We start from the raw sequence: 26,441 nt of genomic DNA, 5'->3' as shown, positions 1-26,441 counted from the left end.
CGCCATCGCCGTTGGCAGACGCGAGCAGCCGTCCTCTCTCGCCACCCCGGGAGCGTCACGGGCCGTGCAGAGCGGCCACGATCGAGCCTCCGACCGGCCGCGTGGTCCCGCCCACCGCACCTCGCGTACGTGCCTTGTCTCGCCGTCGCCGTTGGAGCAGCGCCAACGCCGTTGGACGGTGCGCCATCGCCGTTGGCAGACGCGAGTAGCCGTCCTCTCTCGCCACCCCGGGAGCGTCACGGGCCGTGCAGAGCGGCCACGATCGAGCCTCCGACCGGCCGCGTGGTCCCGCCCACCGCACCTCGCGTACGTGCCTTGTCTCGCCGTCGCCGTTGGAGCAGCGCCAACGCCGTTGGAGCAGCGCCAACGCCGTTGGACGGTGCGCCATCGCCGTTGGCAGACGCGAGTAGCCGTCCTCTCTCGCCACCCCGGGAGCGTCACGGGCCGTGCAGAGCGGCCACGATCGAGCCTCCGACCGGCCGCGTGGTCCCGCCCACCGCACCTCGCGTACGTGCCTTGTCTCGCCGTCGCCGTTGGAGCAGCGCCAACGCCGTTGGAGCAGCGCCAACGCCGTTGGACGGTGCGCCATCGCCGTTGGCAGACGCGAGTAGCCGTCCTCTCTCGCCACCCCGGGAGCGTCACGGGCCGTGCAGAGCGGCCACGATCGAGCCTCCGACCGGCCGCGTGGTCCCGCCCACCGCACCTCGCGTACGTGCCTTGTCTCGCCGTCGCCGTTGGAGCAGCGCCGTCGCCGTCGGACGGGGTGCCATCGCCGTTGGCAGACGCGAGTAGCCGTCCTCTCTCGCCACCCCGGGAGCGTCACGGGCCGTGCAGAGCGGCCACGATCGAGCCTCCGACCGGCCGCGTGGTCCCGCCCACCGCACCTCGCGTACGTGCCTTGTCTCGCCGTCGCCGTTGGAGCAGCGCCAACGCCGTTGGACGGTGCGCCATCGCCGTTGGCAGACGCGAGTAGCCGTCCTCTCTCGCCACCCCGGGAGCGTCACGGGCCGTGCAGAGCGGCCACGATCGAGCCTCCGACCGGCCGCGTGGTCCCGCCCACCGCACCTCGCGTACGTGCCTTGTCTCGCCGTCGCCGTTGGAGCAGCGCCAACGCCGTTGGACGGTGCGCCATCGCCGTTGGCAGACGCGAGTAGCCGTCCTCTCTCGCCACCCCGGGAGCGTCACGGGCCGTGCAGAGCGGCCACGATCGAGCCTCCGACCGGCCGCGTGGTCCCGCCCACCGCACCTCGCGTACGTGCCTTGTCTCGCCGTCGCCGTTGGAGCAGCGCCAACGCCGTTGGAGCAGCGCCAACGCCGTTGGACGGTGCGCCATCGCCGTTGGCAGACGCGAGTAGCCGTCCTCTCTCGCCACCCCGGGAGCGTCACGGGCCGTGCAGAGCGGCCACGATCGAGCCTCCGACCGGCCGCGTGGTCCCGCCCACCGCACCTCGCGTACGTGCCTTGTCTCGCCGTCGCCGTTGGAGCAGCGCCAACGCCGTTGGAGCAGCGCCATCGCCGTCGGACGGGGTGCCATCGCCGTTGGCAGACGCGAGTAGCCGTCCTCTCTCGCCACCCCGGGAGCATCACGGGCCGTGCAGAGCGGCCACGATCGAGCCTCCGACCGGCCGCGTGGTCCCGCCCACCGCACCTCGCGTACGTGCCTTGTCTCGCCGTCGCCGTTGGATCAGCGCCAACGCCGTTGGACGGTGCGCCATCGCCGTTGGCAGACGCGAGTAGCCGTCCTCTCTCGCCACCCCGGGAGCTTCACGGGCCGTGCAGAGCGGCCACGATCGAGCCTCCGACCGGCCGCGTGGTCCCGCCCACCGCACCTCGCGTACGTGCCTTGTCTCGCCGTCGCCGTTGGAGCAGCGCTGTCGCCGTTGGAGCAGCGCCATCGCCGTTGGACGGTGCGCCATCGCCGTTGGCAGACGCGAGTAGCCGTCCTCTCTCGCCACCCCGGGAGCGTCACGGGCCGTGCAGAGCGGCCTCGATCGAGCCTCCGACCGGCCGCGTGGTCCCGCCCACCGCACCTCGCGTACGTGCCTTGTCTAGCCGTCGCCGTTGGAGCAGCGCCAACGCCGTTGGACGGTGCGCCATCGCCGTCTGACGGGGTGCCATCGCCGTTGGCAGACGCGAGTAGCCGTCCTCTCTCGCCACCCCGGGAGCGTCACGGGCCGTGCAGAGCGGCCGCGATCGAGCCTCCGACCGGCCGCGTGGTCCCGCCCACCGCACCTCGCGTACGTGCCTTGTCTCGCCGTCGCCGTTGGATCAGCGCCAACGCCGTTGGACGGTGCGCCATCGCCGTTGGCAGACGCGAGTAGCCGTCCTCTCTCGCCACCCCGGGAGCGTCACGGGCCGTGCAGAGCGGCCACGATCGAGCCTCCGACCGGCCGCGTGGTCCCGCCCACCGCACCTCGCGTACGTGCCTTGTCTCGCCGTCGCCGTTGGAGCAGCGCCGTCGCCGTTGGACGGTGCGCCATCGCCGTTGGCAGACGCGAGTAGCTGTCCTCTCTCGCCACCCCGGGAGCGTCACGGGCCGTGCAGAGCGGCCACGATCGAGCCTCCGACCGGCCGCGTGGTCCCGCCCACCGCACCTCGCGTACGTGCCTTGTCTCGCCGTCGCCGTTGGAGCAGCGCTGTCGCCGTTGGAGCAGCGCCATTGCCGTCGGACGGGGTGCCATCGCCGTTGGCAGACGCGAGTAGCCGTCCTCTCTCGCCACCCCGGGAGCGTCACGGGCCGTGCAGAGCGGCCGCGATCGAGCCTCCGACCGGCCGCGTGGTCCCGCCCACCGCACCTCGCGTACGTGCCTTGTCTCGCCGTCGCCGTTGGAGCAGCGCCGTCGCCGTCGGACGGGGTGCCATCGCCGTTGGCAGACGCGAGTAGCCGTCCTCTCTCGCCACCCCGGGAGCGTCACGGGCCGTGCAGAGCGGCCACGATCGAGCCTCCGACCGGCCGCGTGGTCCCGCCCACCGCACCTCGCGTACGTGCCTTGTCTCGCCGTCGCCGTTGGAGCAGCGCCGTCGCCGTCGGACGGGGTGCCATCGCCGTTGGCAGACGCGAGTAGCCGTCCTCTCTCGCCACCCCGGGAGGGTCACGGGCCGTGCAGAGCGGCCGCGATCGAGCCTCCGACCGGCCGCGTGGTCCCGCCCACCGCACCTCGCGTACGTGCCTTGTCTCGCCGTCGCCGTTGGAGCAGCGCCATCGCCGTCGGATGGGGTGCCATCGCCGTTGGCAGACGCGAGTAGCCGTCCTCTCTCGCCACCCCGGGAGCGTCACGGGCCGTGCGGAGCGGCCACGATCGAGCCTCCGACCGGCCGCGTGGTCCCGCCCACCGCACCTCGCGTACGTGCCTTGTCTCGCCGTCGCCGTTGGAGCAACGCCAACGCCGTTGGACGGTGCGCCATCGCCGTTGGACGGTGCGCCATCGCCGTTGGCAGACGCGAGTAGCCGTCCTCTCTCGCCACCCCGGGAGCGTCACGGGCCGTGCAGAGCGGCCACGATCGAGCCTCCGACCGGCCGCGTGGTCCCGCCCACCGCACCTCGCGTACGTGCCTTGTCTCGCCGTCGCCGTTGGAGCAGCGCCAACGCCGTTGGAGCAGCGCCAACGCCGTTGGACGGTGCGCCATCGCCGTTGGCAGACGCGAGTAGCCGTCCTCTCTCGCCACCCCGGGAGCGTCACGGGCCGTGCAGAGCGGCCACGATCGAGCCTCCGACCGGCCGCGTGGTCCCGCCCACCGCACCTCGCGTACGTGCCTTGTCTCGCCGTCGCCGTTGGAGCAGCGCCAACGCCGTTGGACGGTGCGCCATCGCCGTTGGCAGACGCGAGTAGCCGTCCTCTCTCGCCACCCCGGGAGCGTCACGGGCCGGGCAGAGCGGCCGCGATCGAGCCTCCGACCGGCCGCGTGGTCCCGCCCACCGCACCTCGCGTACGTGCCTTGTCTCGCCGTCGCCGTTGGAGCAGCGCCATCGCCGTCGGACGGTGAGGCATCGCCGTTGGCAGACGCGAGTAGCCGTCCTCTCTCGCCACCCCGGGAGCGTCACGGGCCGTGCAGAGCGGCCGCGATCGAGCCTCCGACCGGCCGCGTGGTCCCGCCCACCGCACCTCTCGTACGTGCCTTGTCTCGCCGTCGCCGTTGGAGCAGCGCCATCGCCGTCGGACGGTGCGCCATCGCCGTTGGCAGACGCGAGTAGCCGTCCTCTCTCGCCACCCCGGGAGCGTCACAGGCCGGGCAGAGCGGCCGCGATCGAGCCTCCGACCGGCCGCGTGGTCCCGCCCACCGCACCTCGCGTACGTGCCTTGTCTCGCCGTCGCCGTCGGAGCAGAGCCATCGCCGTCGGACGGTGCGCCATCGCCGTTGGCAGACGCGAGTAGCCGTCCTCTCTCGCCACCCCGGGAGCGTCACGGGCCGTGCAGAGCGGCCGCGATTGAGCCTCCGACCGGCCGCGTGGTCCCGCCCACCGGCCCTCGCGTACGTGCCTTGTCTCGCCGTCGCCGTCGGAGTCGGGCCATCGCCGTCGGACGGTGCGCCATCGCCGTTGGCAGACGCGAGTAGCCGTCCTCTCTCGCCACCCCGGGAGCGTCACGGGCCGTGCAGAGCGGCCACGATCGAGCCTCCGACCGGCCGCGTGGTCCCGCCCACCGCACCTCGCGTACGTGCCTTGTCTCGCCGTCGCCGTTGGAGCCACGCCATCGCCGTCGGACGGTGAGCCATCGCCGTTGGCAGACGCGAGTAGCCGTCCTCTCTCGCCACCCCGGGAGCGTCACGGGCCGTGCAGAGCGGCCACGATCGAGCCTCCGACCGGCCGCGTGGTCCCGCCCACCGCACCTCGCGTACGTGCCTTGTCTCGCCGTCACCGTTGGAGCAGCGCCGTCGCCCGTTGCCATCGCCGTCGGATGGGTTGCCATCGCCGTTGGCAGACGCGAGTAGCCGTCCTCTCTCGCCACCCGGGGAGCGTCACGGGCCGTGCAGAGCGGCCACGATCGAGCCTCCGACCGGCCGCGTGGTCCCGGCCACCGGACCTCGCGTACGTGCCTTGTCTCGCCGTCGCCGTTGGAGCAGGGCCAACGCCGTTGGAGCAGCGCCAACGCCGTTGGACGGTGCGCAATCGCCGTTGGCAGACGCGAGTAGCCGTCCTCTCTCGCCACCCCGGGAGGGTCACGGGCCGTGCAGAGCGGCCGCGATCGAGCCTCCGACCGGCCGCGTGGTCCCGCCCACCGCACCTCGCGTACGTGCCTTGTCTCGCCGTCGCCGTTGGAGCAGCGCCATCGCCGTCGGATGGGGTGCCATCGCCGTTGGCAGACGCGAGTAGCCGTCCTCTCTCGCCACCCCGGGAGCGTCACGGGCCGTGCAGAGCGGCCACGATCGAGCCTCCGACCGGCCGCGTGGTCCCGCCCACCGCACCTCGCGTACGTGCCTTGTCTCGCCGTCGCCGTTGGAGCAGCGCTGTCGCCGTTGGAGCAGCGCCAACGCCGTTGGACGGTGCGCCATCGCCGTTGGCAGACGCGAGTAGCCGTCCTCTCTCGCCACCCCGGGAGCGTCACGGGCCGTGCAGAGCGGCCTCGATCGAGCCTCCGACCGGCCGCGTGGTCCCGCCCACCGCACCTCGCGTACGTGCCTTGTCACGCCGTCGCCGTTGGATCAGCGCCAACGCCGTTGGACGGTGCGCCATCGCCGTTGGCAGACGCGAGTAGCCGTCCTCTCTCGCCACCCCGGGAGCGTCACGGGCCGTGCAGAGCGGCCACGATCGAGCCTCCGACCGGCCGCGTGGTCCCGCCCACCGCACCTCGCGTACGTGCCTTGTCTCGCCGTCGCCGTTGGAGCAGCGCCAACGCCGTTGGAGCAGCGCCATCGCCGTCGGACGGGGTGCCATCGCCGTTGGCAGACGCGAGTAGCCGTCCTCTCTCGCCACCCCGGGAGCGTCACGGGCCGTGCAGACCGGCCACGACCGAGCCTCCGACCGGCCGCGTGGTCCCGCCCACCGCACCTCGCGTACGTGCCTTGTCTCGCCGTCGCCGTTGGATCAGCGCCAACGCCGTTGGACGGTGCGCCATCGCCGTTGGCAGACGCGAGTAGCCGTCCTCTCTCGCCACCCCGGGAGCGTCACGGGCCGTGCAGAGCGGCCACGATCGAGCCTCCGACCGGCCGCGAGGTCCCGCCCACCGCACCTCGCGTACGTGCCTTGTCTCGCCGTCGCCGTTGGAGCAGCGCTGTCGCCGTTGGATCAGCGCCATCGCCGTTGGCAGACGCGAGTAGCCGTCCTCTCTCGCACCCCGGGAGCGTCACGGGCCGTGCAGAGCGGCCGCGATCGAGCCTCCGACCGGCCGCGTGGTCCCGCCCACCGCACCTCGCGTACGTGCCTTGTCTCGCCGTCGCCGTTGGAGCAGCGCCAACGCCGTTGGAGCAGCGCCAACGCCGTTGGACGGTGCGCCATCGCCGTTGGCAGACGCGAGTAGCCGTCCTCTCTCGCCACCCCGGGAGCGTCACGGGCCGTGCAGAGCGGCCACGATCGAGCCTCCGACCGGCCGCGTGGTCCCGCCCACCGCACCTCGCGTACGTGCCTTGTCTCGCCGTCGCCGTTGGAGCAGCGCCAACGCCGTTGGACGGTGCGCCATCGCCGTTGGCAGACGCGAGTAGCTGTCCTCTCTCGCCACCCCGGGAGCGTCACGGGCCGTGCAGAGCGGCCACGATCGAGCCTCCGACCGGCCGCGTGGTCCCGCCCACCGCACCTCGCGTACGTGCCTTGTCTCGCCGTCGCCGTTGGAGCAGCGCCAACGCCGTTGGAGCAGCGCCAACGCCGTTGGACGGTGCGCCATCGCCGTTGGCAGACGCGAGTAGCCGTCCTCTCTCGCCACCCCGGGAGCGTCACGGGCCGTGCAGAGCGGCCACGATCGAGCCTCCGACCGGCCGCGTGGTCCCGCCCACCGCACCTCGCGTACGTGCCTTGTCTCGCCGTCGCCGTTGGAGCAGCGCCAACGCCGTTGGACGGTGCGCCATCGCCGTTGGCAGACGCGAGTAGCCGTCCTCTCTCGCCACCCCGGGAGCGTCACGGGCCGTGCAGAGCGGCCACGATCGAGCCTCCGACCGGCCGCGTGGTCCCGCCCACCGCACCTCGCGTACGTGCCTTGTCTCGCCGTCGCCGTTGGATCAGCGCCAACGCCGTTGGAGCAGCGCCAACGCCGTTGGACGGTGCGCCATCGCCGTTGGCAGACGCGAGTAGCCGTCCTCTCTCGCCACCCCGGGAGCGTCACGGGCCGTGCAGAGCGGCCACGATCGAGCCTCCGACCGGCCGCGTGGTCCCGCCCACCGCACCTCGCGTACGTGCCTTGTCTCGCCGTCGCCGTTGGAGCAGCGCCAACGCCGTTGGAGCAGCGCCAACGCCGTTGGACGGTGCGCCATCGCCGTTGGCAGACGCGAGTAGCCGTCCTCTCTCGCCACCCCGGGAGCGTCACGGGCCGTGCAGAGCGGCCACGATCGAGCCTCCGACCGGCCGCGTGGTCCCGCCCACCGCACCTCGCGTACGTGCCTTGTCTCGCCGTCGCCGTTGGAGCAGCGCCATCGCCGTCGGATGGGGTGCCATCGCCGTTGGCAGACGCGAGTAGCCGTCCTCTCTCGCCACCCCGGGAGCGTCACGGGCCGTGCAGAGCGGCCGCGATCGAGCCTCCGACCGGCCGCGTGGTCCCGCCCACCGCACCTCGCGTACGTGCCTTGTCTCGCCGTCGCCGTTGGAGCAGCGCCAACGCCGTTGGACGGTGCGCCATCGCCGTTGGCAGACGCGAGTAGCCGTCCTCTCTCGCCACCCCGGGAGCGTCACGGGCCGTGCAGAGCGGCCACGATCGAGCCTCCGACCGGCCGCGTGGTCCCGCCCACCGCACCTCGCGTACGTGCCTTGTCTCGCCGTCGCCGTTGGAGCAGCGCCAACGCCGTTGGAGCAGCGCCAACGCCGTTGGACGGTGCGCCATCGCCGTTGGCAGACGCGAGTAGCCGTCCTCTCTCGCCACCCCGGGAGCGTCACGGGCCGTGCAGAGCGGCCACGATCGAGCCTCCGACCGGCCGCGTGGTCCCGCCCACCGCACCTCGCGTACGTGCCTTGTCTCGCCGTCGCCGTTGGAGCAGCGCCAACGCCGTTGGACGGTGCGCCATCGCCGTTGGCAGACGCGAGTAGCCGTCCTCTCTCGCCACCCCGGGAGCGTCACGGGCCGTGCAGAGCGGCCACGATCGAGCCTCCGACCGGCCGCGTGGTCCCGCCCACCGCACCTCGCGTACGTGCCTTGTCTCGCCGTCGCCGTTGGAGCAGCGCCAACGCCGTTGGAGCAGCGCCAACGCCGTTGGACGGTGCGCCATCGCCGTTGGCAGACGCGAGTAGCCGTCCTCTCTCGCCACCCCGGGAGCGTCACGGGCCGTGCAGAGCGGCCACGATCGAGCCTCCGACCGGCCGCGTGGTCCCGCCCACCGCACCTCGCGTACGTGCCTTGTCTCGCCGTCGCCGTTGGAGCAGCGCCAACGCCGTTGGAGCAGCGCCAACGCCGTTGGACGGTGCGCCATCGCCGTTGGCAGACGCGAGTAGCCGTCCTCTCTCGCCACCCCGGGAGCGTCACGGGCCGTGCAGAGCGGCCACGATCGAGCCTCCGACCGGCCGCGTGGTCCCGCCCACCGCACCTCGCGTACGTGCCTTGTCTCGCCGTCGCCGTTGGAGCAGCGCCAACGCCGTTGGAGCAGCGCCAACGCCGTTGGACGGTGCGCCATCGCCGTTGGCAGACGCGAGTAGCCGTCCTCTCTCGCCACCCCGGGAGCGTCACGGGCCGTGCAGAGCGGCCACGATCGAGCCTCCGACCGGCCGCGTGGTCCCGCCCACCGCACCTCGCGTACGTGCCTTGTCTCGCCGTCGCCGTTGGAGCAGCGCCAACGCCGTTGGACGGTGCGTCATCGCCGTTGGCAGACGCGAGTAGCCGTCCTCTCTCGCCACCCCGGGAGCGTCACGGGCCGTGCAGAGCGGCCACGATCGAGCCTCCGACCGGCCGCGTGGTCCCGCCCACCGCACCTCGCGTACGTGCCTTGTCTCGCCGTCGCCGTTGGAGCAGCGCCAACGCCGTTGGAGCAGCGCCAACGCCGTTGGACGGTGCGCCATCGCCGTTGGCAGACGCGAGTAGCCGTCCTCTCTCGCCACCCCGGGAGCGTCACGGGCCGTGCAGAGCGGCCACGATCGAGCCTCCGACCGGCCGCGTGGTCCCGCCCACCGCACCTCGCGTACGTGCCTTGTCTCGCCGTCGCCGTTGGAGCAGCGCCAACGCCGTTGGACGGTGCGCCATCGCCGTTGGCAGACGCGAGTAGCCGTCCTCTCTCGCCACCCCGGGAGCGTCACGGGCCGTGCAGAGCGGCCACGATCGAGCCTCCGACCGGCCGCGTGGTCCCGCCCACCGCACCTCGCGTACGTGCCTTGTCTCGCCGTCGCCGTTGGATCAGCGCCAACGCCGTTGGACGGTGCGCCATCGCCGTTGGCAGACGCGAGTAGCCGTCCTCTCTCGCCACCCCGGGAGCGTCACGGGCCGTGCAGAGCGGCCACGATCGAGCCTCCGACCGGCCGCGTGGTCCCGCCCACCGCACCTCGCGTACGTGCCTTGTCTCGCCGTCGCCGTTGGAGCAGCGCCATCGCCGTTGGATGGGTTGCCATCGCCGTTGGCAGACGCGAGTAGCCGTCCTCTCTCGCCACCCCGGGAGCGTCACGGGCCGTGCAGAGCGGCCGCGATCGAGCCTCCGACCGGCCGCGTGGTCCCGCCCACCGCGCCTCGCGTACGTGCCTTGTCTCGCCGTCGCCGTTGGAGCAGCGCCATCGCCGTCGGACGGTGCGCCATCGCCGTTGGCAGACGCGAGTAGCCGTCCTCTCTCGCCACCCCGGGAGCGTCACGGGCCGTGCAGAGCGGCCGCGATCGAGCCTCCGACCGGCCGCGTGGTCCCGCCCACCGCACCTCGCGTACGTGCCTTGTCTCGCCGTCGCCGTTGGAGCAGCGCCATCGCCGTCGGACGGTGCGCCATCGCCGTTGGCAGACGCGAGTAGCCGTCCTCTCTCGCCACCCCGGGAGCGTCACAGGCCGGGCAGAGCGGCCGCGATCGAGCCTCCGACCGGCCGCGTGGTCCCGCCCACCGCACCTCGCGTACGTGCCTTGTCTCGCCGTCGCCGTTGGAGCAGCGCCATCGCCGTCGGACGGTGCGCCATCGCCGTTGGCAGACGCGAGTAGCCGTCCTCTCTCGCCACCCCGGGAGCGTCACGGGCCGTGCAGAGCGGCCGCGATCGAGCCTCCGACCGGCCGCGTGGTCCCGCCCACCGCACCTCGCGTACGTGCCTTGTCTCGCCGTCGCCGTTGGAGCAGCGCCAACGCCGTTGGACGGTGCGCCATCGCCGTTGGCAGACGCGAGTAGCCGTCCTCTCTCGCCACCCCGGGAGCGTCACGGGCCGTGCAGAGCGGCCACGATCGAGCCTCCGACCGGCCGCGTGGTCCCGCCCACCGCACCTCGCGTACGTGCCTTGTCTCGCCGTCGCCGTTGGAGCAGCGCCATCGCCGTCGGACGGTGAGCCATCGCCGTTGGCAGACGCGAGTAGCCGTCCTCTCTCGCCACCCCGGGAGCGTCACGGGCCGTGCAGAGCGGCCACGATCGAGCCTCCGACCGGCCGCGTGGTCCCGCCCACCGCACCTCGCGTACGTGCCTTGTCTCGCCGTCGCCGTTGGAGCAGCGCCAACGCCGTTGGAGCAGCGCCAACGCCGTTGGACGGTGCGCCATCGCCGTTGGCAGACGCGAGTAGCCGTCCTCTCTCGCCACCCCGGGAGCGTCACGGGCCGTGCAGAGCGGCCACGATCGAGCCTCCGACCGGCCGCGTGGTCCCGCCCACCGCACCTCGCGTACGTGCCTTGTCTCGCCGTCGCCGTTGGAGCAGCGCCAACGCCGTTGGACGGTGCGCCATCGCCGTTGGCAGACGCGAGTAGCCGTCCTCTCTCGCCACCCCGGGAGCGTCACGGGCCGTGCAGAGCGGCCGCGATCGAGCCTCCGACCGGCCGCGTGGTCCCGCCCACCGCACCTCTCGTACGTGCCTTGTCTCGCCGTCGCCGTTGGAGCAGCGCCATCGCCGTCGGACGGTGCGCCATCGCCGTTGGCAGACGCGAGTAGCCGTCCTCTCTCGCCACCCCGGGAGCGTCACAGGCCGGGCAGAGCGGCCACGATCGAGCCTCCGACCGGCCGCGTGGTCCCGCCCACCGCACCTCGCGTACGTGCCTTGTCTCGCCGTCGCCGTCGGAGCCGCGCCATCGCCGTCGGACGGTGCGCCATCGCCGTTGGCAGACGCGAGTAGCCGTCCTCTCTCGCCACCCCGGGAGCGTCACGGGCCGTGCAGAGCGGCCACGATCGAGCCTCCGACCGGCCGCGTGGTCCCGCCCACCGGCCCTCGCGTACGTGCCTTGTCTCGCCGTCGCCGTTGGAGTCGGGCCATCGCCGTCGGACGGTGCGCCATCGCCGTTGGCAGACGCGAGTAGCCGTCCTCTCTCGCCACCCCGGGAGCGTCACGGGCCGTGCAGAGCGGCCACGATCGAGCCTCCGACCGGCCGCGTGGTCCCGCCCACCGCACCTCGCGTACGTGCCTTGTCTCGCCGTCGCCGTTGGAGTCGGGCCATCGCCGTCGGACGGTGCGCCATCGCCGTTGGCAGACGCGAGTAGCCGTCCTCTCTCGCCACCCCGGGAGCGTCACGGGCCGTGCAGAGCGGCCACGATCGAGCCTCCGACCGGCCGCGTGGTCCCACCCACCGCACCTCGCGTACGTGCCTTGTCTCGCCGTCGCCGTTGGAGCAGCGCCGTCGCCGTTGGAGCAGCGCCATCGCCGTCGGATGGGGTGCCATCGCCGTTGGCAGACGCGAGTAGCCGTCCTCTCTCGCCACCCCGGGAGCGTCACGGGCCGTGCAGAGCGGCCGCGATCGAGCCTCCGACCGGCCGCGTGGTCCCGCCCACCGCACCTCGCGTACGTGCCTTGTCTCGCCGTCGCCGTTGGAGCAGCGCCATCGCCGTCGGATGGGGTGCCATCGCCGTTGGCAGACGCGAGTAGCCGTCCTCTCTCGCCACCCCGGGAGCGTCACGGGCCGTGCAGAGCGGCCGCGATCGAGCCTCCGACCGGCCGCGTGGTCCCGCCCACCGCACCTCGCGTACGTGCCTTGTCTCGCCGTCGCCGTCGGAGCAGCGCCATCGCCGTCGGACGGTGCGCCATCGCCGTTGGCAGACGCGAGTAGCCGTCCTCTCTCGCCACCCCGGGAGCGTCACGGGCCGTGCAGAGCGGCCACGATCGAGCCTCCGACCGGCCGCGTGGTCCCACCCACCGCACCTCGCGTACGTGCCTTGTCTCGCCGTCGCCGTTGGAGCAGCGCCGTCGCCGTTGGAGCAGCGCCATCGCCGTCGGATGGGGTGCCATCGCCGTTGGCAGACGCGAGTAGCCGTCCTCTCTCGCCACCCCGGGAGCGTCACGGGCCGTGCAGAGCGGCCGCGATCGAGCCTCCGACCGGCCGCGTGGTCCCGCCCACCGCACCTCGCGTACGTGCCTTGTCTCGCCGTCGCCGTTGGAGCAGCGCCATCGCCGTCGGATGGGGTGCCATCGCCGTTGGCAGACGCGAGTAGCCGTCCTCTCTCGCCACCCCGGGAGCGTCACGGGCCGTGCAGAGCGGCCGCGATCGAGCCTCCGACCGGCCGCGTGGTCCCGCCCACCGCACCTCGCGTACGTGCCTTGTCTCGCCGTCGCCGTCGGAGCAGCGCCATCGCCGTCGGACGGTGCGCCATCGCCGTTGGCAGACGCGAGTAGCCGTCCTCTCTCGCCACCCCGGGAGCGTCACGGGCCGTGCAGAGCGGCCGCGATCGAGCCTCCGACCGGCCGCGTGGTCCCGCCCACCGCACCTCGCGTACGTGCCTTGTCTCGCCGTCGCCGTTGGAGCAGCGCCATCGCCGTCGGACGGTGCGCCATCGCCGTTGGCAGACGCGAGTAGCCGTCCTCTCTCGCCACCCCGGGAGCGTCACGGGCCGTGCAGAGCGGCCGCGATCGAGCCTCCGACCGGCCGCGTGGTCCCGCCCACCGCACCTCGCGTACGTGCCTTGTCTCGCCGTCGCCGTCGGAGCAGCGCCATCGCCGTCGGACGGTGCGCCATCGCCGTTGGCAGACGCGAGTAGCCGTCCTCTCTCGCCACCCCGGGAGCGTCACGGGCCGTGCAGAGCGGCCACGCTGGCAGAAGCCAACCGAAGAGGTTCGGCGCCCCCGTTCGCAGTGCCTCAAGCGCCGTCTTGCGGATCTCTACTTGCGCGATAGCAGCATGGTTCGCGCGATCGGCCCCGTTTCGCACAGTAGGGACGAAGCCGGCCATCATTGCAGCGAGGTGAAGCTGCGAGTGCGCCTGCTTGCCGAGAAACTGAGCGAGTGCCTTCGGCGTCTTGGAGGCCACCAGGGACCGGAGAAGGCTGCGCAGCGGCACGCTCGAGAGTACGTCGTGCGTCTCGCCGTCATCAACACGTGTCAGCTCCTCCTTCAGTTGCTTGAACGTGTCACTTCTCGACGCATCCGTAGCGGAGATGCAAACGTCGCCCAGCGTGGCGCCACTCAGCGAGAGTTTGAGCGTGTGCACCATTGCGCCGTCCGTCAGAGCCTCTGAGTAGCGCTGGCACCTGCTCGCCACCTGCGCAGTCCAGAGGGAAAGGCTCGCTGCGCGGAGAGAGGAGTTGCAGGTGAGGGCGGGCCAAAAAGCGCCCGAAGTCTGCCTTGTTGTGCCGTTTCGCTCATCATCCTAAATAGATCTTAACCCCCCCTGCTGAGCGGCGACATCATCCGGAAATAGCCCCTCCCCCGTCCGCAAATGCCCCCCACCCACCCACCCATCCACCCACCACCAGTTGTACTCCTAGAGCGAGCGGCGCGACGCGCCCCTCCCTGCCTGCGCCCACCCACCAACCAGAGCTTGTGTGGGGCTCGCACGACACCGCCACCACCGCCGACGTCTCCCAGCGAGATGAATGGAGAGGGGGGACGACACCGCCTCGGCGGCGTGCACCTCGATCCTGCCTGTCCAAAGTGCTCAAAGTGCTCCAAATCCTGGGTGTGAGGTTACCAACCGCACGTCATCACACTGGGTGCGAAAATGTGAGACGTCGTCTAACGCAGCTCGTCGCGCGGAGGCTGCTCCAGCGGCAGCGCAGCCGAATCGCCGTCCGGCAGGGTCCGGCCGAGCAGGGTGTAGAGGACGTCGGAGCGGACGATGGTCTTGACGCCTCTGCTCACGAGCGACCCCTCGTGGAGCATCGACAGCGGGTGCTCTCCGTGGTAGAAGAGGAGCGCGCTGCCTCGCGCCACTCGGACGGACCGCACCCGCGCGCCGGGCGCGTGAGCCGAGGCGGGGAGGCCTTCCTCCGACACGACGAAGCTCGTCTCGCCGCCGTCGTAGTCGTCGTCGAGGTACAGCAGCAGCGTCATCTGACTCCACCTGTCGCCGTACGCGTCCCTCGTCACCCTCCCGTCGCCCGCCGCCGAGCCGGGCCACGACCCGTCCGTGTGCAGGCGAAAGACGTCGCTCTCGCCGTATCGGTACAGCCGCCACCTCTGGTTGAGGCCCGCCGGCCGGCCACCGCCAGCCTCTGGCGGCAGGTGAGGCGCTATCCGGCGCCAGACGGGCAGCCAGACCGAGTCGTCGGCGATCCACACGCAGTTCGAGTTCCTCCGGATGCGGCGGCCGAGGGAGACGGGAGCGTCCTCCGTGTAGCCCATCGCCTCGCTCATGCGCAGCAGCTGCTCGGACTCGCGCAGCGAGAGAACGTTCGAGAGCACGAACGCGCCGCGCACACCGGGCACCTCGTGCTTGACGACAGGCCCGGCGGCGGGCTCGTACTCGATTGCGTGCGGCGACGAGACCCAGATGGGCAGGTCGGGCCGCTCGGACCCTGGCTCTCGCGCGAGGAGCTCAAAGTGGCGACCACGCTGGTACTCAATGCGGCCGCGATGCAGCGAGGCGGCCGCCGCAGCCACGTGAGGCGCGCTCCACACCGAGCGAAGCATAGGGCGAAGTTTGTCCTGATCGCCTGCTGGCTGTTTGGGGTTCCAACGCCAGTGCCGGACGTCGCCACTTCCTTTGTGGACGACAGCGACTGAGGCGGCCGCGCGACCACCTGTCGGGTACCCTATGCGAGGCCCATTGGGTTTTGCCCGCCAAAAGAAAGCCAATTGTTGACTTGGGCCCTCGGGGAGGCCTGCGGGCGGCCTTCTGTCTCGAGATACACAAAGCGGCCAACATTGGGTTGGTAAAAGGGGAAGGAGCCCCAGAAGAATTTTACAACAAAACTCCCTCCCAGAAGAAAACGAGGATACTGGCATGCTCCCACACCCCGCACTCACGAACTCCATACCCGAAAGAAAGAGGGTGAGCTCGCAGGAGAGGTGACGAGTGAACTACAGGTAGTTAGTGGGGAAGGCAGCCTCGATCGCCATACAGACATGGATGCGAACAGGATGCGAAACAACGACAAGACCAAGGCACGGGCAGAGGAGCGAGAGAAGAATCCTATAGGATGGATAAAGCGTCTGTTCACAGACCTTGTTATTGACAAGAAAATACGTCCTATGGCGCTGTGCGCTGGTCTTTGAGAGGTTGAGGTGCGAGCCCTGGAGGCCCTGGGGATGGGGGGAGACTACCCGCGGGCCTAGAAGGCCCGCGCGCAGGGGGGTGGGACATTGAGATTGAAGGCGGAGGTGGAGGCGGCGGAGGCTCGGCGAGCACGCATGGAGGGTGAGCCACGCTGAACGTACTGAACGTAGACGAACGGGTGGAAGCCGGGGAAGACGAACCCGAGGAGGACCCAGTGGTAATCCCGTCGTCAGCTGTCACGATGCACCCGAAGGGGACCCCTGCGCCAGCGTCATCTGTGGAGGTACAAGTGTTCAAACAATCTCTCTCTCTCAAGTGTTCGAAGAGAGAGTGGACCTGAGCAACGATATGACTTGGCGGCAAATGATCGCAGTGGGCGTCAGAAGAGTCGTCCTCGCGCGAGGAGAGCTCGATAAACTCGAGGGGCCAAAATATGCCGCGAGGAGGGCAGAGTTGCGCCGAAAGGCGGGAGAAGCCGCGAGAGCAAGGGATCGGCAGGCGGCGGCGGCGTCGCGGACGAGGCAGACACGAGAGCGACGCGACAGAGGAAGAAGCGACAGGAGGGAGAACGACGAGAGTGGGACGACCGCGAGGTGGCATGAAGGTTGCGCGAGAATCGGCGAGGGACTGCGAAGGGAGATACCATAGGAAGAGGCAGACCCAGACGCCCAAAAAGGGTTAGGGTGCGGGCGACGGCTACACCGGTACCGCACCACACTCCTGTCCTCTCCTTAAAATCCCTGTGTGGTGGCGGCGTGCCGTCCTCCCATCCCTCCCTTGGGTTGTCTGTTTTCTTTCTTTCTTTCTTTTACCCTGAGACGTGAGAGTGCTGAGAGTGAGACAAGAATATTTTATTGACAATATAATATTGAAGTAAAAATGAATCCTACAGTCGACTACAGGTCGCTCCGCGAAAACCTCACAGCTCGCACCAAGAAACTCGGTCCTCGAGCCGGCAGCCACTACACATCACCATGTCCTTTAGGGACGCGCGAGCACCACTCCACGCGGCGCTCGAAGCGGCCTCTCCTTTGCGAGTCAGTCCTCCTCCTCCTCGCCCGCCGCGCGCTGAAACACAAACGATTTTTGGAAGGTGCCCTCGACGTACTTGTGTATCTTGCGCTGCGTCCGCTCGCTCCAGGGGCCCGACTCCTTCTCGAGCACCTTCTTCGATATCTTCTTTGCGAGGTATTTGAAGTCGTCCTGCCGTCAGGGCGGGCAGGGCGGGCGGCGGGTGAGACGGTGGCGCACGCCGCGGCTTTTGGGCCACGGGTGGACGATCCTTGGACGAGATCCGACCCGCGAGGTAGAAGGGTTTTAGACCCGCCTTGACCTTGCTCACCACTTCGTCTCTAAGCTCGATGTCGTCATCGCCGCTGCTCTTTCTCTTGCCGCTGCCGCCGCCTCTGCCGCTTTTGCTCCCTCGTCGCCTGCTTCTGCTGCCATCGCCGCCGCCGCCACCGCCGCCGCCGCCACCGCTGCCGCCGCCGGCACCGCCGCCGCCGCCGACTTGAGACGGCGATTCGTCGGAGCGCGCTTGTTTAGCCGTCATACTTACTTCGAAAAAAGAGAAATAAACGTGCCGGACGGGGCGTCGTCGCGCCGTCCGACGGTCTGCTGCCCCGCGCAGCAACCGTCGGGCGACGACCCGGGGGCCAAAAACCCGGCGACGGCGGCGCTCTGGATGGGGCGTGACCTCCTGCCTCCAACCTCCTTCCTTTTTGAGCAGGTGTGACGCCGCGCGAGCGACGCTCCGAGATCGCCCGAGATAGCGCGGCGCGGCCCCGAGATCGCCTGAGATAGCGCGAGATCGCCCGAGATAGCGCGGCGCGGCCCCGAGATCGCCCGAGATAGCGCGAGATCGCCCGAGATCGCGCGGCGCGGCCCGGGGCGGGGTGGATGGGTTGGGAGCGAGGGGGCGGAAGTGGCCAGTGCGGTAGATCGGTCAGTCGAGGCGCGTGAGCCGGACTTGTGGGCCGGACCACCCAAGTCCTTTACTCTGCGTTGTTGAGCCAGGACTCAACATACTCGTTCTGTTGCCATCCCAAACTGTCACTCCCCTTTCTCCCGGCCGGGGCGGGGCGCGCGCGGGGGCGGCGGGTGTGCGGCGAGTGTGCGGGATGTCTGTGGGCCCGAGAGCGATATGCCATGTCCGCCTTGCGTTTGTTTCATAACATCGAAGGCTAAGCTCAAAAAGAGAAATTCCCGCAGTGAGTTCAGGCCCGAGCCCCTGAGGCCTCCAGCGCGGTGGGGGGCCGAAGTCGAAGACGAAGAGGAAGAGGCTGCGAGTTACGGTGAAGGTTCGCGCTAGAGGAAAAAAACAGCTTTTTTGCTATACTCGGGCCCGCCCCGAACTGTGGCAGCTTGTCAGCCCTCAGCCGAATTTGGGGCCGGTGCCAGCTGTGGTGGCTGCTGAATGGTTCTGCATCTCGCCCTCCTCCGGCCATCGCCCTCACCTCGCGCACCGCCCCCCAAGGCCGCCTTGCCGCTGGTGCCGATAGTCGGGCTCCTCTCGGGTTTAACTCTCGCCGGACTACGCAAAGCGAGCCGCGAGAGAGACAACTTCTACAGCATGGACTGGTCGGGCGAGGCCGAAGACTCGGACGGCGAGGCTTGCGTGCTCATCGGCGAGGAAGCGGCGGCTGACGGGAAGAGCTGGTTCTTATGCCAATCGCCGGCGGAGGGCGCTGACTGCGAGCCGGTCGAGTCCTTCGGCGGCGGAGAGGAGGAGCTCTTGTGCAAAGTGCCAAAGGCATGAGGCGCTGCTGGCGGGTGTGGGGTCATGATGTGTTTATGGGAGGCGAGAGACTGCGCAGACGCAGAAGAAGGGTCTCAGCATGTACAGGTCGGCGTTTACTGTCAGAGAGAGGGAAGGGGGGGGGGGGGGCGGGCGGGCGCTCGCGGCTCGGCCTTTCGCCCACATTGGGACAGGTTTTGCTCATGTACATGCGTGCCGCGGCCCTCAGGCGCCAAAATACAAACTCCCACACGATCACAACGCTACTACTGCGCGGTCGAGACATCTCTGTCAAAATTGCGGCCCCTGTGCCCTGACTGCTCTTCGCCCGCCGGCGCGACGCCGCCCCCGCGCGCCCCGCGGCTCTGCTCTCTGTCCAATCTCCGCTCCCCCAACGGACGGCCGAACTAGTGGCCAGAGCTCACCATCTGCTAGGCATCCACTCACTACGCTATTGACTAAGACTGTTCTCCGCCCTCGCTCGCAGTGGCATGCCTCTCACTTATGATGCCCGGGCCTCAAGGCCATCGGCCTGCCTCACCTCTTCTTGTGGCCGACCTCGGTCTTCTTGGGGGGCGGCGCGACGCGCTCGCCCCACCCGCTCCAGTAGTCCTCGAACTCGTCCGACCAGCACTCGTCCTGCGCAACCTCGCCCGCCGCGCGCTCCGCCTCGAGGCTCCACCGCTCGGCGCCGCTCGGCAGCAGCTGCACCGCAGAGGAGGTGGCGATGAAGGCTGCGCCGCGCTGCGGGTCGTCGCCGGGAGGGAGGAAGCGGACCGCCACCGTGTGGACGAAGGGTACGCGCCGCTGCACGTCGTAGTTGACCAGCCTCGCCGCCGGCGCGTCCCTGCGCTCCGCGACGGCGCGCATCAGTCGCCCGACGGCGGCCGTGTCAGTCAGGTCGCCCTGCAGGCAGCGCAGGGAGCGGCCGAGGACGTCGAGGCCGGAGGGGCGGAAGCCGCACATCTGCAGCCAGCCCGGCGAGGCCCACTCCACCACGTACGGAGGCGCCGCCGCAGTCACCACCACGAATCCGCCCTCCGCCACAAACGGAGGCGGCACCAACTCCTCTGCCAAGAGGGCGCTTGAGCGGCGGAGTGGCTCGCCGGCGCAGCACTCGCCGTCGCCGTCCCCGGCCTCCTCGCCCACGCCCTTGCGGCCCAGCCGCCCCAGCCGGCTCGAGGCGCGGCTGCTGCGGCCCGGCTTTGCGGCGCTGCGGCCGAGCAGAGAGCCGGTGCCGCAGTAGGCAAACGCCTCGAAGGCGCCAATCTGGCCGAGCCAGCCGGTGGCGCGAGGCGCGCGCGACGTCGTCGAGGGTGGCGACTTTTGGCCGCGGCCGCGAGGCGAGCGAGGCTTCGAGACGCCGCGCGGGGCGGAGCCGCCGGCGGGAGGGAGCTGCAGGCTGAGGGGGGCGAGCTCGGACGCCGGCTCGGGCGCTGCTGAAGGCGCGGCCCGCTCCGTCAGCGCCTCCGAGAGGACGCTGACCTCGCTCGGCGAGGCGCTCGCCTGACGGGCTCCGTCCAGCGAGCCGGCGGTGAGCCGAAACTCGGGCGGAAAGTCGTCGCAGGACGCCGCGGCGCCGGGCGAGTCGGGCTGCACGAGGTCGGCCGAGAGCAGCGCCTCGCTCGAGCCCATGGAGGCGCTCCGGCTGACCTCGAGGGGCGGGTCGACCGCGGGACAGCCCTGCAGGTCCTCGGCCACGCAGTTGGAGCAGGGTGGTGTCGGCGAGGAGGTGCTGACCGTCACGCGAAGAAGGGCGATGCTGCCGTCCGCACTGCAGATTGGGGCCGCCGACGCCAAGTGGTGAAAGGAATTGCCGTGCCGGTCCCGCGAGGAGAGTGGCGAGCTCACGGCGTGCCCCAGCTTGAGCTGGGCAAACAGGCCCGACAGTTGAACGTCGCACCACGCCTCTGCACCCTCGAGGCACCGGAGATCAGCACGGGACCCAAACGTGTCTCGCCACTCCGGCGTGGAGTACAAGATGCGAAACGGTGCTTCCGCGCTGGTGATCGCGGTCCGCTGCGTTTCACCATTCAGCTGGGTCATGCCCACCCTGCTTTTGCACTCACGGTGGCCGGGTGCGAGGCGCGAGGCACGCGCTGGGCCCCGGCTGACTGCTTGATGAGCTGAAGGTTCCTCCACTTAGTCATTTTCCGGACCGTCTTACTTGGCCACATGCCGTCCACACATGCCGGAGGTGACGTGTCGGTGTGAGTGAGCGGCCCATTGGCATAGCTGCAACTGCCGACAGCACCGCCAAGGGGATTGGGGATTGCCGCAATCAAGCAAGTTCGCATGAAATGAAAGAACGAGACTGGGAGTTTGTTTTTGTTGAGACTGGTAAAAGAAGAAGAACAAACAAAGAAAGAAAGAAACAGACAACCCAAGGGAGGGATGGGATGGGGAGGGGGAGAGGACGGCACGCCGCCACCACACAGGGATTTTAAGGAGAAGGGTGTGGTGCTATAGCCGTCGCCCACCCTAACCCTTGGGCGTCTGCCTCTTTCTATCTCCCTTCGCAGTCCCTGAGTGGTGCTCTCTCTTACAGCAAGACCAAGTTTGCATGTATGAATCTCACCAAGAGAGAGGCTATCCCCCCCACACTAAACCCCTTCCAACCTCGAGAGCTAGCTCACGGCACCGGGTTCCACGAGAGTTGAATACCGTATGGTTAGAAGAGACACAATTGTGTATAAACAATCCGTGCGCGCGGAAGGCCCAGTAAACTGCTAAACGAGAGGCAGCGTACCCTTTGGCCCTGGTTCTGAAGAGGGTTCTCTCTCCGGCGCGTGGCGGCCGCGCTACCGCGTATGAGCCGCGACCGCTCCCGCCACGCCCCCCATCGCGGCTGGGTCGGCTGGGCTGCCCGTCATCACGCGTGTCGCCGCAAGAGCTGGGCCCCGCATCGACCCCGTGTTCCTCCCAACTCGCTTGGCTTCGTCGGGCAGGCAGCTTAGTGGCAGCCGCCCAAACCGATCGGGAGTTGTGGCCGAGGCGTTGCTCTCTTCGAGGAAGCGGACGATGGCAAGGTGGTCGTTCCCGCGCGCACTCGCTCTCCCGACGTTTAGGCAGGCGAGGTGCAGCGGTGTGCGACCGTCGCAATCCTGCGCCTCGACACTGCATCCCGCCTCGACCAGCGCCCTGACGGCGCCTTCGTGGCCCTGCTCGCACGCGTGATGCAGTAGCGTCCGCCCACTGCCGTCACTCCGAGAGAGGGCCTGGCCACTCGAGATCAGCTCGTCGAGCGGCTGTGGGCTAAGGTCAAAGCGCGAAGCCGCGTCAAAGTAGAACGCCATGTGTTGTGGCGCCCGGCGAGGTACTTCCAGCCTGCTGTGGGAACAGCTGAACGCTGCTCGCCAAGGCTCGCCCCAGCAGGGTTGACTCGGCCAGACAAAAACCCCGAGGGGCGTGGGAGTACCTCGCCAGGGCCGGAGCACTTGACGGCCGTCTCAGATCTCGTAACCGTCCGCTCAAACTCTCGGCGGGCGCGATGTCGTGCGGTTCAGCGAGCGCGCGGGCAATTTTTGCAGTGGCTGCTCTCGCGAACTTGATCGAAGCTGCGGACACGCGTTTCGACGGTCTCCTCACAGCCGAGTACGCTGAGCGCGAGATCTCGCACCATGACTCGATCTTCTATGAGCTGTGGTCGAATGGTTGGGAGCGGCTGCGCCCCGGCAAGGAAGCGTGCTGGGACGGCCAACCTGGTGGCGCCGATGCCTTTTTTGATCGCGTGCGGCGCGGCACCACGTGCAGCGCGAACTGGTTCTCCGCAGCAAAAGGTGACCTTGCCGCTGCAGACGCCCGCGCTCGTTTCACGGGCCACGCGCCGGCACTCCTCGGCTTCGACCCCGACATATACGACTACTGCTCGGACCTCAACGGGCAGAGCCATTCGTTCACTGGCAACGACTGGCAGGCTGAGTTCTCGCTGCGGTGCATTCGAGCGAACCGCAACGTGTTGCGCGTACAGCAAGGATCTTCGCCCCCCCTTGCCCCACCACTTTGTGTGTGTGGAGACGTTTACCTTACCTTACCTTACCTTACCTATTAGGTTGGACGATGTGTAAAAACCTTGAATGGATCTTGTGCGCCGCTCGCGGCTGGTTACCTGGGATGTGGAGAAACGAGCTGGAGTTCGCCGTGATCCCCAGCCGGATGGACCTGGCCAAGCACCGTGCCCCCTCTTCGTGCATCAACGGGCCTTGCACTTCGCACTTTGCTGTCGACAACGTGTATTTCGCCGAGGTGCTCGTGCTCTCCTCAGTCTGCGCCAACGCAAAGGAGCTCTATGCGTACCGCCAAGGCGGCAGGTTCGCCTGTGAATTCGATGAGGCGCGGTATCGCCGGCTCGCGCTTGCGCTGAGGAGCCGCGGTGCGCAATCTCCGGCGCTCGCGGCCGGCTGCAATGACACCCCCGCATGGTCGAGCCCCACCGGTCTGACTTGCGCCGACTACGCCAGCCGACGCTACTGTTCCGAAGCCAGCGCGCCCGCGGGACAGCGTTGGGCGCTCGGTGAGAATCACGGCTGGCCGGAGCGGAACTGCTGCGCGTGTGGCAAGGAGTAAATAAAAAGCCGGACACCTTGTGTGCGTGGTACCAAGGGGTTGTCAGAGTGAAAAATAAAAAAACAGGGGTGGAGGAAGTGCGTAAAAGGATGTTTGAGTTAAATTTGCGTGATAGCAGGTGAGACGGAAGTGAGTGCGTAGGGGCGCACGGCCGCCTGTTGGCTCCATGCCGCGCGGTGCCGTCAGCCCACCATTAGCAGCAGCCTCTCCTCATGTGCAGTTAGTTCCTCCGGGGACAGGTGTGTCCCTTTCTGAGCTGACCGCACCTTCTGCATTTATAAGGCATGCGTGAGGCTCGGTTCTGCACGTTCTCCCCATCAGATGCTCGAGCCTCGCTCCGGTTCAATACCCTCGCGGCTTGAACCGCAGCCTGCCGCTCCTTCATGACGCGTAGATGGGTTTGCAGCTGCTTGCACTGCCTCTTGTGGGGAAGCAGGTTGGGATCTCCACCCTCGCCGCTTGCGGCCCTCTTTTCTGGCGTGCGCACGTGCGGCACCGCGGATGGAGGACTGCCAGCGGTGGCAACACAGAGCGGGCGGGGTGGCTGCCCGCTCTGCTGGTGGTTTTGCGATCGCAGCTCTGCATCCCTCTCTTGAAAACCACGACCTATCCCGCTGGGATGCCCGACCGCATCCCTCGCTTCAGATGCGCCGCCCATCTCTCTGGGATGCCCGACTAGGTCTGCAAGCCTCGCTGTAAGCATCTGTTTCTCGGCGGAGAGGCCGCACGCCAGCTGGAAGAGATGCAGAGAATCCATCGGTGTGGGCTACGAATGCGTTACATGCGCGTGCGTCCACGCATCGCATCTGCGCAAACGAAGAAAGAAAACCTCATAGGGGAACGGGAGGGAGCGCAAAGCGTTAGTTACGTTCCTCGACTTCTTTTCTTTTATACCAGCCATCAAGCCGGGCCGCGACCCGAAGCGCCACAGCGATGGCCGGAGCGGCGGTAAACCACATCCTCGGGCTCGTGCTCGTGCTCATCGACTTTGCACTGTACCTGGTCACGCTCGGCCCACTCATCACGCTCTACCGCTACCTCACGGCGCAGACGGTGTTCGCGAAGCCCGTGGCGGACGCGGACATCAACAAGGGAGGCCCGCCGAGCAAAGTGTGGCGCTCGATCGACGCCATTGAGGACGGAAAGCTGGAGGATGGCATCGCCTGGTTTGGCGGGTGCCACACTGCCTACGAAGCGTTCGCGCTCGCCTACAGCAAGTTCGCCACCAACCGCGCTCAGGCGCAGCCACAGCGCAGCCACTCTCGGACGTGCCCCAACTGAGCGTCACGTCCCCTCGGCAGGGCACACGCACGCTCCTCGAGGCCAAGGTCGAGTCCGGCTACCGCTTCCCGACCAAGGCGCGCGCGGTGCTGCCGAGGAAGGGGCGGCCACCTCAACCCTCACCGCCTCCACCTCCACCCTCACCGCCTCCTCTCCCGGCTTGAGTCCTTACCATACCTCTGCCGGCTCCTGCCTCCTGCCGCTCGCAGATGTTCGGGCCGACGACGTGGCGGACATACGCGGAGCTCGGCGAGCTCGCCCATGCCTTTGGCGCCGGCCTCCGCCACCTCGGCATCGAGCCGCAGCCGGCCGACGCCGTCTCTGCAGACCACAAGGGCGCTCTGGTCTACGACGAGACCTCCGGTGACCACGCACCACAGCAGCAGCAGCCGAGCCTGCGCGCGCCGCAGAGCCCGCAAGCGCTCCCCCCCCCCCCGCGCCCCCTGCAACCCACCTGCTTCCCGCCTCGTCTGCGCGCCCTCCCTGCACGGCCCGTCCATGCCCCCCTCCCCCTCCCTCCCTCCCCCCCCTTTCGGGCAGCCGACTGGATGGTCGCGGCGCACGGATGCATGTCGCAAGACATCGTCGTCGCCACCTCCTACGCCACCCTCGGCGTCGACTCGGTCGCCAAGGCCGTCAAGCAGGGCGCGGTCAGCGTCCTCGTCTGCAACCGCAAGGCGGTGCCGGCACTGCTCAAGATGGCACCGCCAGCATGCCGAGCCTCGAGGGGGAGGGAAGGGAGCCGTGATCCTCGTGGGCTGCTTCTCAGGTGGACCAGATGCCCAGCCTCAAGGTGATCGTCTACACCGACGCCCTCTGCACAATCAAGGAGTGCGAGTCCAAGGTCTCCGGCGGCAAGAAGCCCACCCTCCTCTCGCTCGACGAGGTCATCTCCATCGGCAAGGCGCACACGCGCCCTCCCGACGCCTGGTCAATGGGGGCGAGCCACCAGTCACTGTCTAATCAACAATGCACAAGGCGCACCCGCGCCCTCCGACGCCGCCCAAGCCGGACTCGCTCGGCGTGCTCATGTACACCTCCGGCTCGACGGGTGGCCGCGAGGGCGAGCACAGCTCCTGCATCAGCAGCTCCTCCGCCTCAGGGGCAAGAGCGAGCTGGTAGGCGACCCGAAGGGCGTGATGATCCTGCAGAAGCAGCTCCTTGCCCAGATGGCCGGCCTTGTCCACGCCATGCCCGAGGAGGCGCGGGACCCGTCCGTCAACCCAGGCGCGCTGCAGACGTGAGCAGCAGCACGGAAGTTTCACCTCTTGAGTCGCTCCGCCCGTCGACCTCTAGAGCCCCTCCCTCCTCCCTCTGATCGACCACTGCCCGCGTGCAGGCACGCACATCGCCTACTTGCCGCTGGCCCACATCTTCGAGCTCGTCATCGAGTGCGTCCGCCCACCAGTGACTCTTTCCCTGTGAATCGTTCATTAGTCATCAGTGGGTAGAGCTCGTCGCTGAGTGCACCTGCCTTCCTTCGCCTCCCACGCCACGCCCACGCCACGCCCACGCCACGCCTCCGCCCCCGCCCGCAGGTTCGCCTTCTTCGGCTCGGGGCACGCGGTTGGCTACGCGGACCCGAAGACGCTTCTGCCCGGGCCCGAGAAGTGCAAGCCGACCGGTGGGAGGGAGGGAGCTGCTGAGCGGTCCCCAGCCGTGGAGAGTGCGGGGAGTGGCGAGGGGCTGCTGTTAGGCTCGCTCGAGGAGTTCCAGCCGACGCTCATGGCGGGCGTGCCCAAGGTGTGTGGGGGAGGGGGGGCCGATACGGGCGACCGTCTCGGACTCTTCTCGGACTCTTCTCGGACTCTTCTTCCGGACCTGTGTTGCAGGTGTGGGAGGCGATCAAGGCCGGCGCTCTCGCGAAGGCTTGGCAAGGCGGGGCGGACGGCGGTCTTGCTGTGAAGGTAATGACCTCGTGGTTGTGCATCACCGAAGGTGAGCAAGGCGGGCCCGACTGCAGTCTTCCTGATCGGGCTCGCAGTCAAGATGAAGGCACTGGCGACCAAGCAGTACCGGTACACGCCCCTGTTCAACCTGCTGCTCAAGAAGTTCAAGCAGACGACGGGCGGGCAGCTGCAGCTCTGCGTCTCGGGCGGAGGCGCAGTCTCTTCGCAGGGGACGGGTGCGTGTGAATATGGCCGGTGATGACGGACCAACGGGCGAGATTGCGATCTCAGGCGCAATCTCGGGCGAGGTACAGGAGTGGG

At 68.9% G+C, this 26,441-nt stretch overlaps 7 protein-coding genes across 7 annotated transcripts in view; 4 read left to right on the top strand and 3 right to left on the bottom strand.

The window, feature by feature from the left end:
- Positions 1-1,287: 1,287 nt before the first annotated feature.
- EMIHUDRAFT_59165 (hypothetical protein) lies at positions 1,288-2,806 on the top strand (the record flags this gene model as incomplete). Its single annotated transcript, XM_005773822.1, has 3 exons — positions 1,288-1,463; positions 2,322-2,422; positions 2,547-2,806. Coding segments are annotated over 3 exons (537 nt in total), but the record flags the coding sequence as incomplete, so codon positions are not given.
- A 775-nt stretch (positions 2,807-3,581) lies between these two features.
- Positions 3,582-5,997, top strand: EMIHUDRAFT_57855 (hypothetical protein; the record flags this gene model as incomplete). The annotated part of the gene is made up of 3 exons (XM_005773821.1): positions 3,582-3,757; positions 5,312-5,412; positions 5,738-5,997. Coding segments are annotated over 3 exons (537 nt in total), but the record flags the coding sequence as incomplete, so codon positions are not given.
- Positions 5,998-9,081: 3,084 nt separating this feature from the next.
- On the top strand, positions 9,082-13,954 carry EMIHUDRAFT_56763 (hypothetical protein; the record flags this gene model as incomplete). Its single annotated transcript, XM_005773820.1, has 5 exons — positions 9,082-9,257; positions 10,598-10,705; positions 10,841-10,906; positions 11,194-11,261; positions 13,851-13,954. Coding segments are annotated over 5 exons (522 nt in total), but the record flags the coding sequence as incomplete, so codon positions are not given.
- A 210-nt stretch (positions 13,955-14,164) lies between these two features.
- On the bottom strand, positions 14,165-15,061 carry EMIHUDRAFT_241213 (hypothetical protein; the record flags this gene model as incomplete). Its single annotated transcript, XM_005773819.1, has 1 exon — positions 14,165-15,061. One exon carries the CDS (start codon positions 15,059-15,061, stop codon positions 14,165-14,167), a length of 897 nt encoding a protein of 298 aa, XP_005773876.1.
- A 1,624-nt stretch (positions 15,062-16,685) lies between these two features.
- EMIHUDRAFT_469802 (hypothetical protein) lies at positions 16,686-20,510 on the bottom strand (the record flags this gene model as incomplete). The annotated part of the gene is made up of 2 exons (XM_005773818.1): positions 18,943-20,510; positions 16,686-16,850 (listed from the first exon to the last, which is right to left on the bottom strand). The coding sequence occupies exons 1-2, from the start codon at positions 20,428-20,430 to the stop codon at positions 16,686-16,688; spliced, it is 1,653 nt and encodes a 550-aa protein (XP_005773875.1). The 5' UTR covers positions 20,431-20,510.
- A 675-nt stretch (positions 20,511-21,185) lies between these two features.
- EMIHUDRAFT_241209 (hypothetical protein) lies at positions 21,186-21,680 on the bottom strand (the record flags this gene model as incomplete). The annotated part of the gene is made up of 1 exon (XM_005773817.1): positions 21,186-21,680. One exon carries the CDS (start codon positions 21,678-21,680, stop codon positions 21,186-21,188), a length of 495 nt encoding a protein of 164 aa, XP_005773874.1.
- A 2,175-nt stretch (positions 21,681-23,855) lies between these two features.
- EMIHUDRAFT_469801 (long chain acyl-CoA synthetase) overlaps positions 23,856-26,441 on the top strand; it is a 4,492-nt gene continuing 1,906 nt past the window's right edge. Inside the window, exons 1-13 of the mRNA XM_005773816.1 lie at positions 23,856-24,189; positions 24,252-24,317; positions 24,441-24,594; positions 24,772-24,932; positions 25,001-25,135; positions 25,210-25,282; positions 25,354-25,458; positions 25,571-25,622; positions 25,770-25,855; positions 25,928-25,974; positions 26,064-26,138; positions 26,170-26,332; positions 26,412-26,441. Coding sequence (XP_005773873.1) covers positions 23,884-24,189; positions 24,252-24,317; positions 24,441-24,594; positions 24,772-24,932; positions 25,001-25,135; positions 25,210-25,282; positions 25,354-25,458; positions 25,571-25,622; positions 25,770-25,855; positions 25,928-25,974; positions 26,064-26,138; positions 26,170-26,332; positions 26,412-26,441 — 1,453 coding nt within the window. The 5' untranslated portion in view covers positions 23,856-23,883. The remainder of the gene's footprint in view (positions 24,190-24,251; positions 24,318-24,440; positions 24,595-24,771; positions 24,933-25,000; positions 25,136-25,209; positions 25,283-25,353; positions 25,459-25,570; positions 25,623-25,769; positions 25,856-25,927; positions 25,975-26,063; positions 26,139-26,169; positions 26,333-26,411) is intronic.

This window comes from Emiliania huxleyi (assembly GCF_000372725.1).
Source record: "Emiliania huxleyi CCMP1516 unplaced genomic scaffold EMIHUscaffold_326, whole genome shotgun sequence".
NCBI classification, from domain to species: domain Eukaryota; phylum Haptophyta; order Isochrysidales; family Noelaerhabdaceae; genus Emiliania; species Emiliania huxleyi.
The sequence above is the reverse complement of the archived record's forward strand: the minus strand, read 5'-3'. Positions and strand labels throughout refer to the sequence as shown.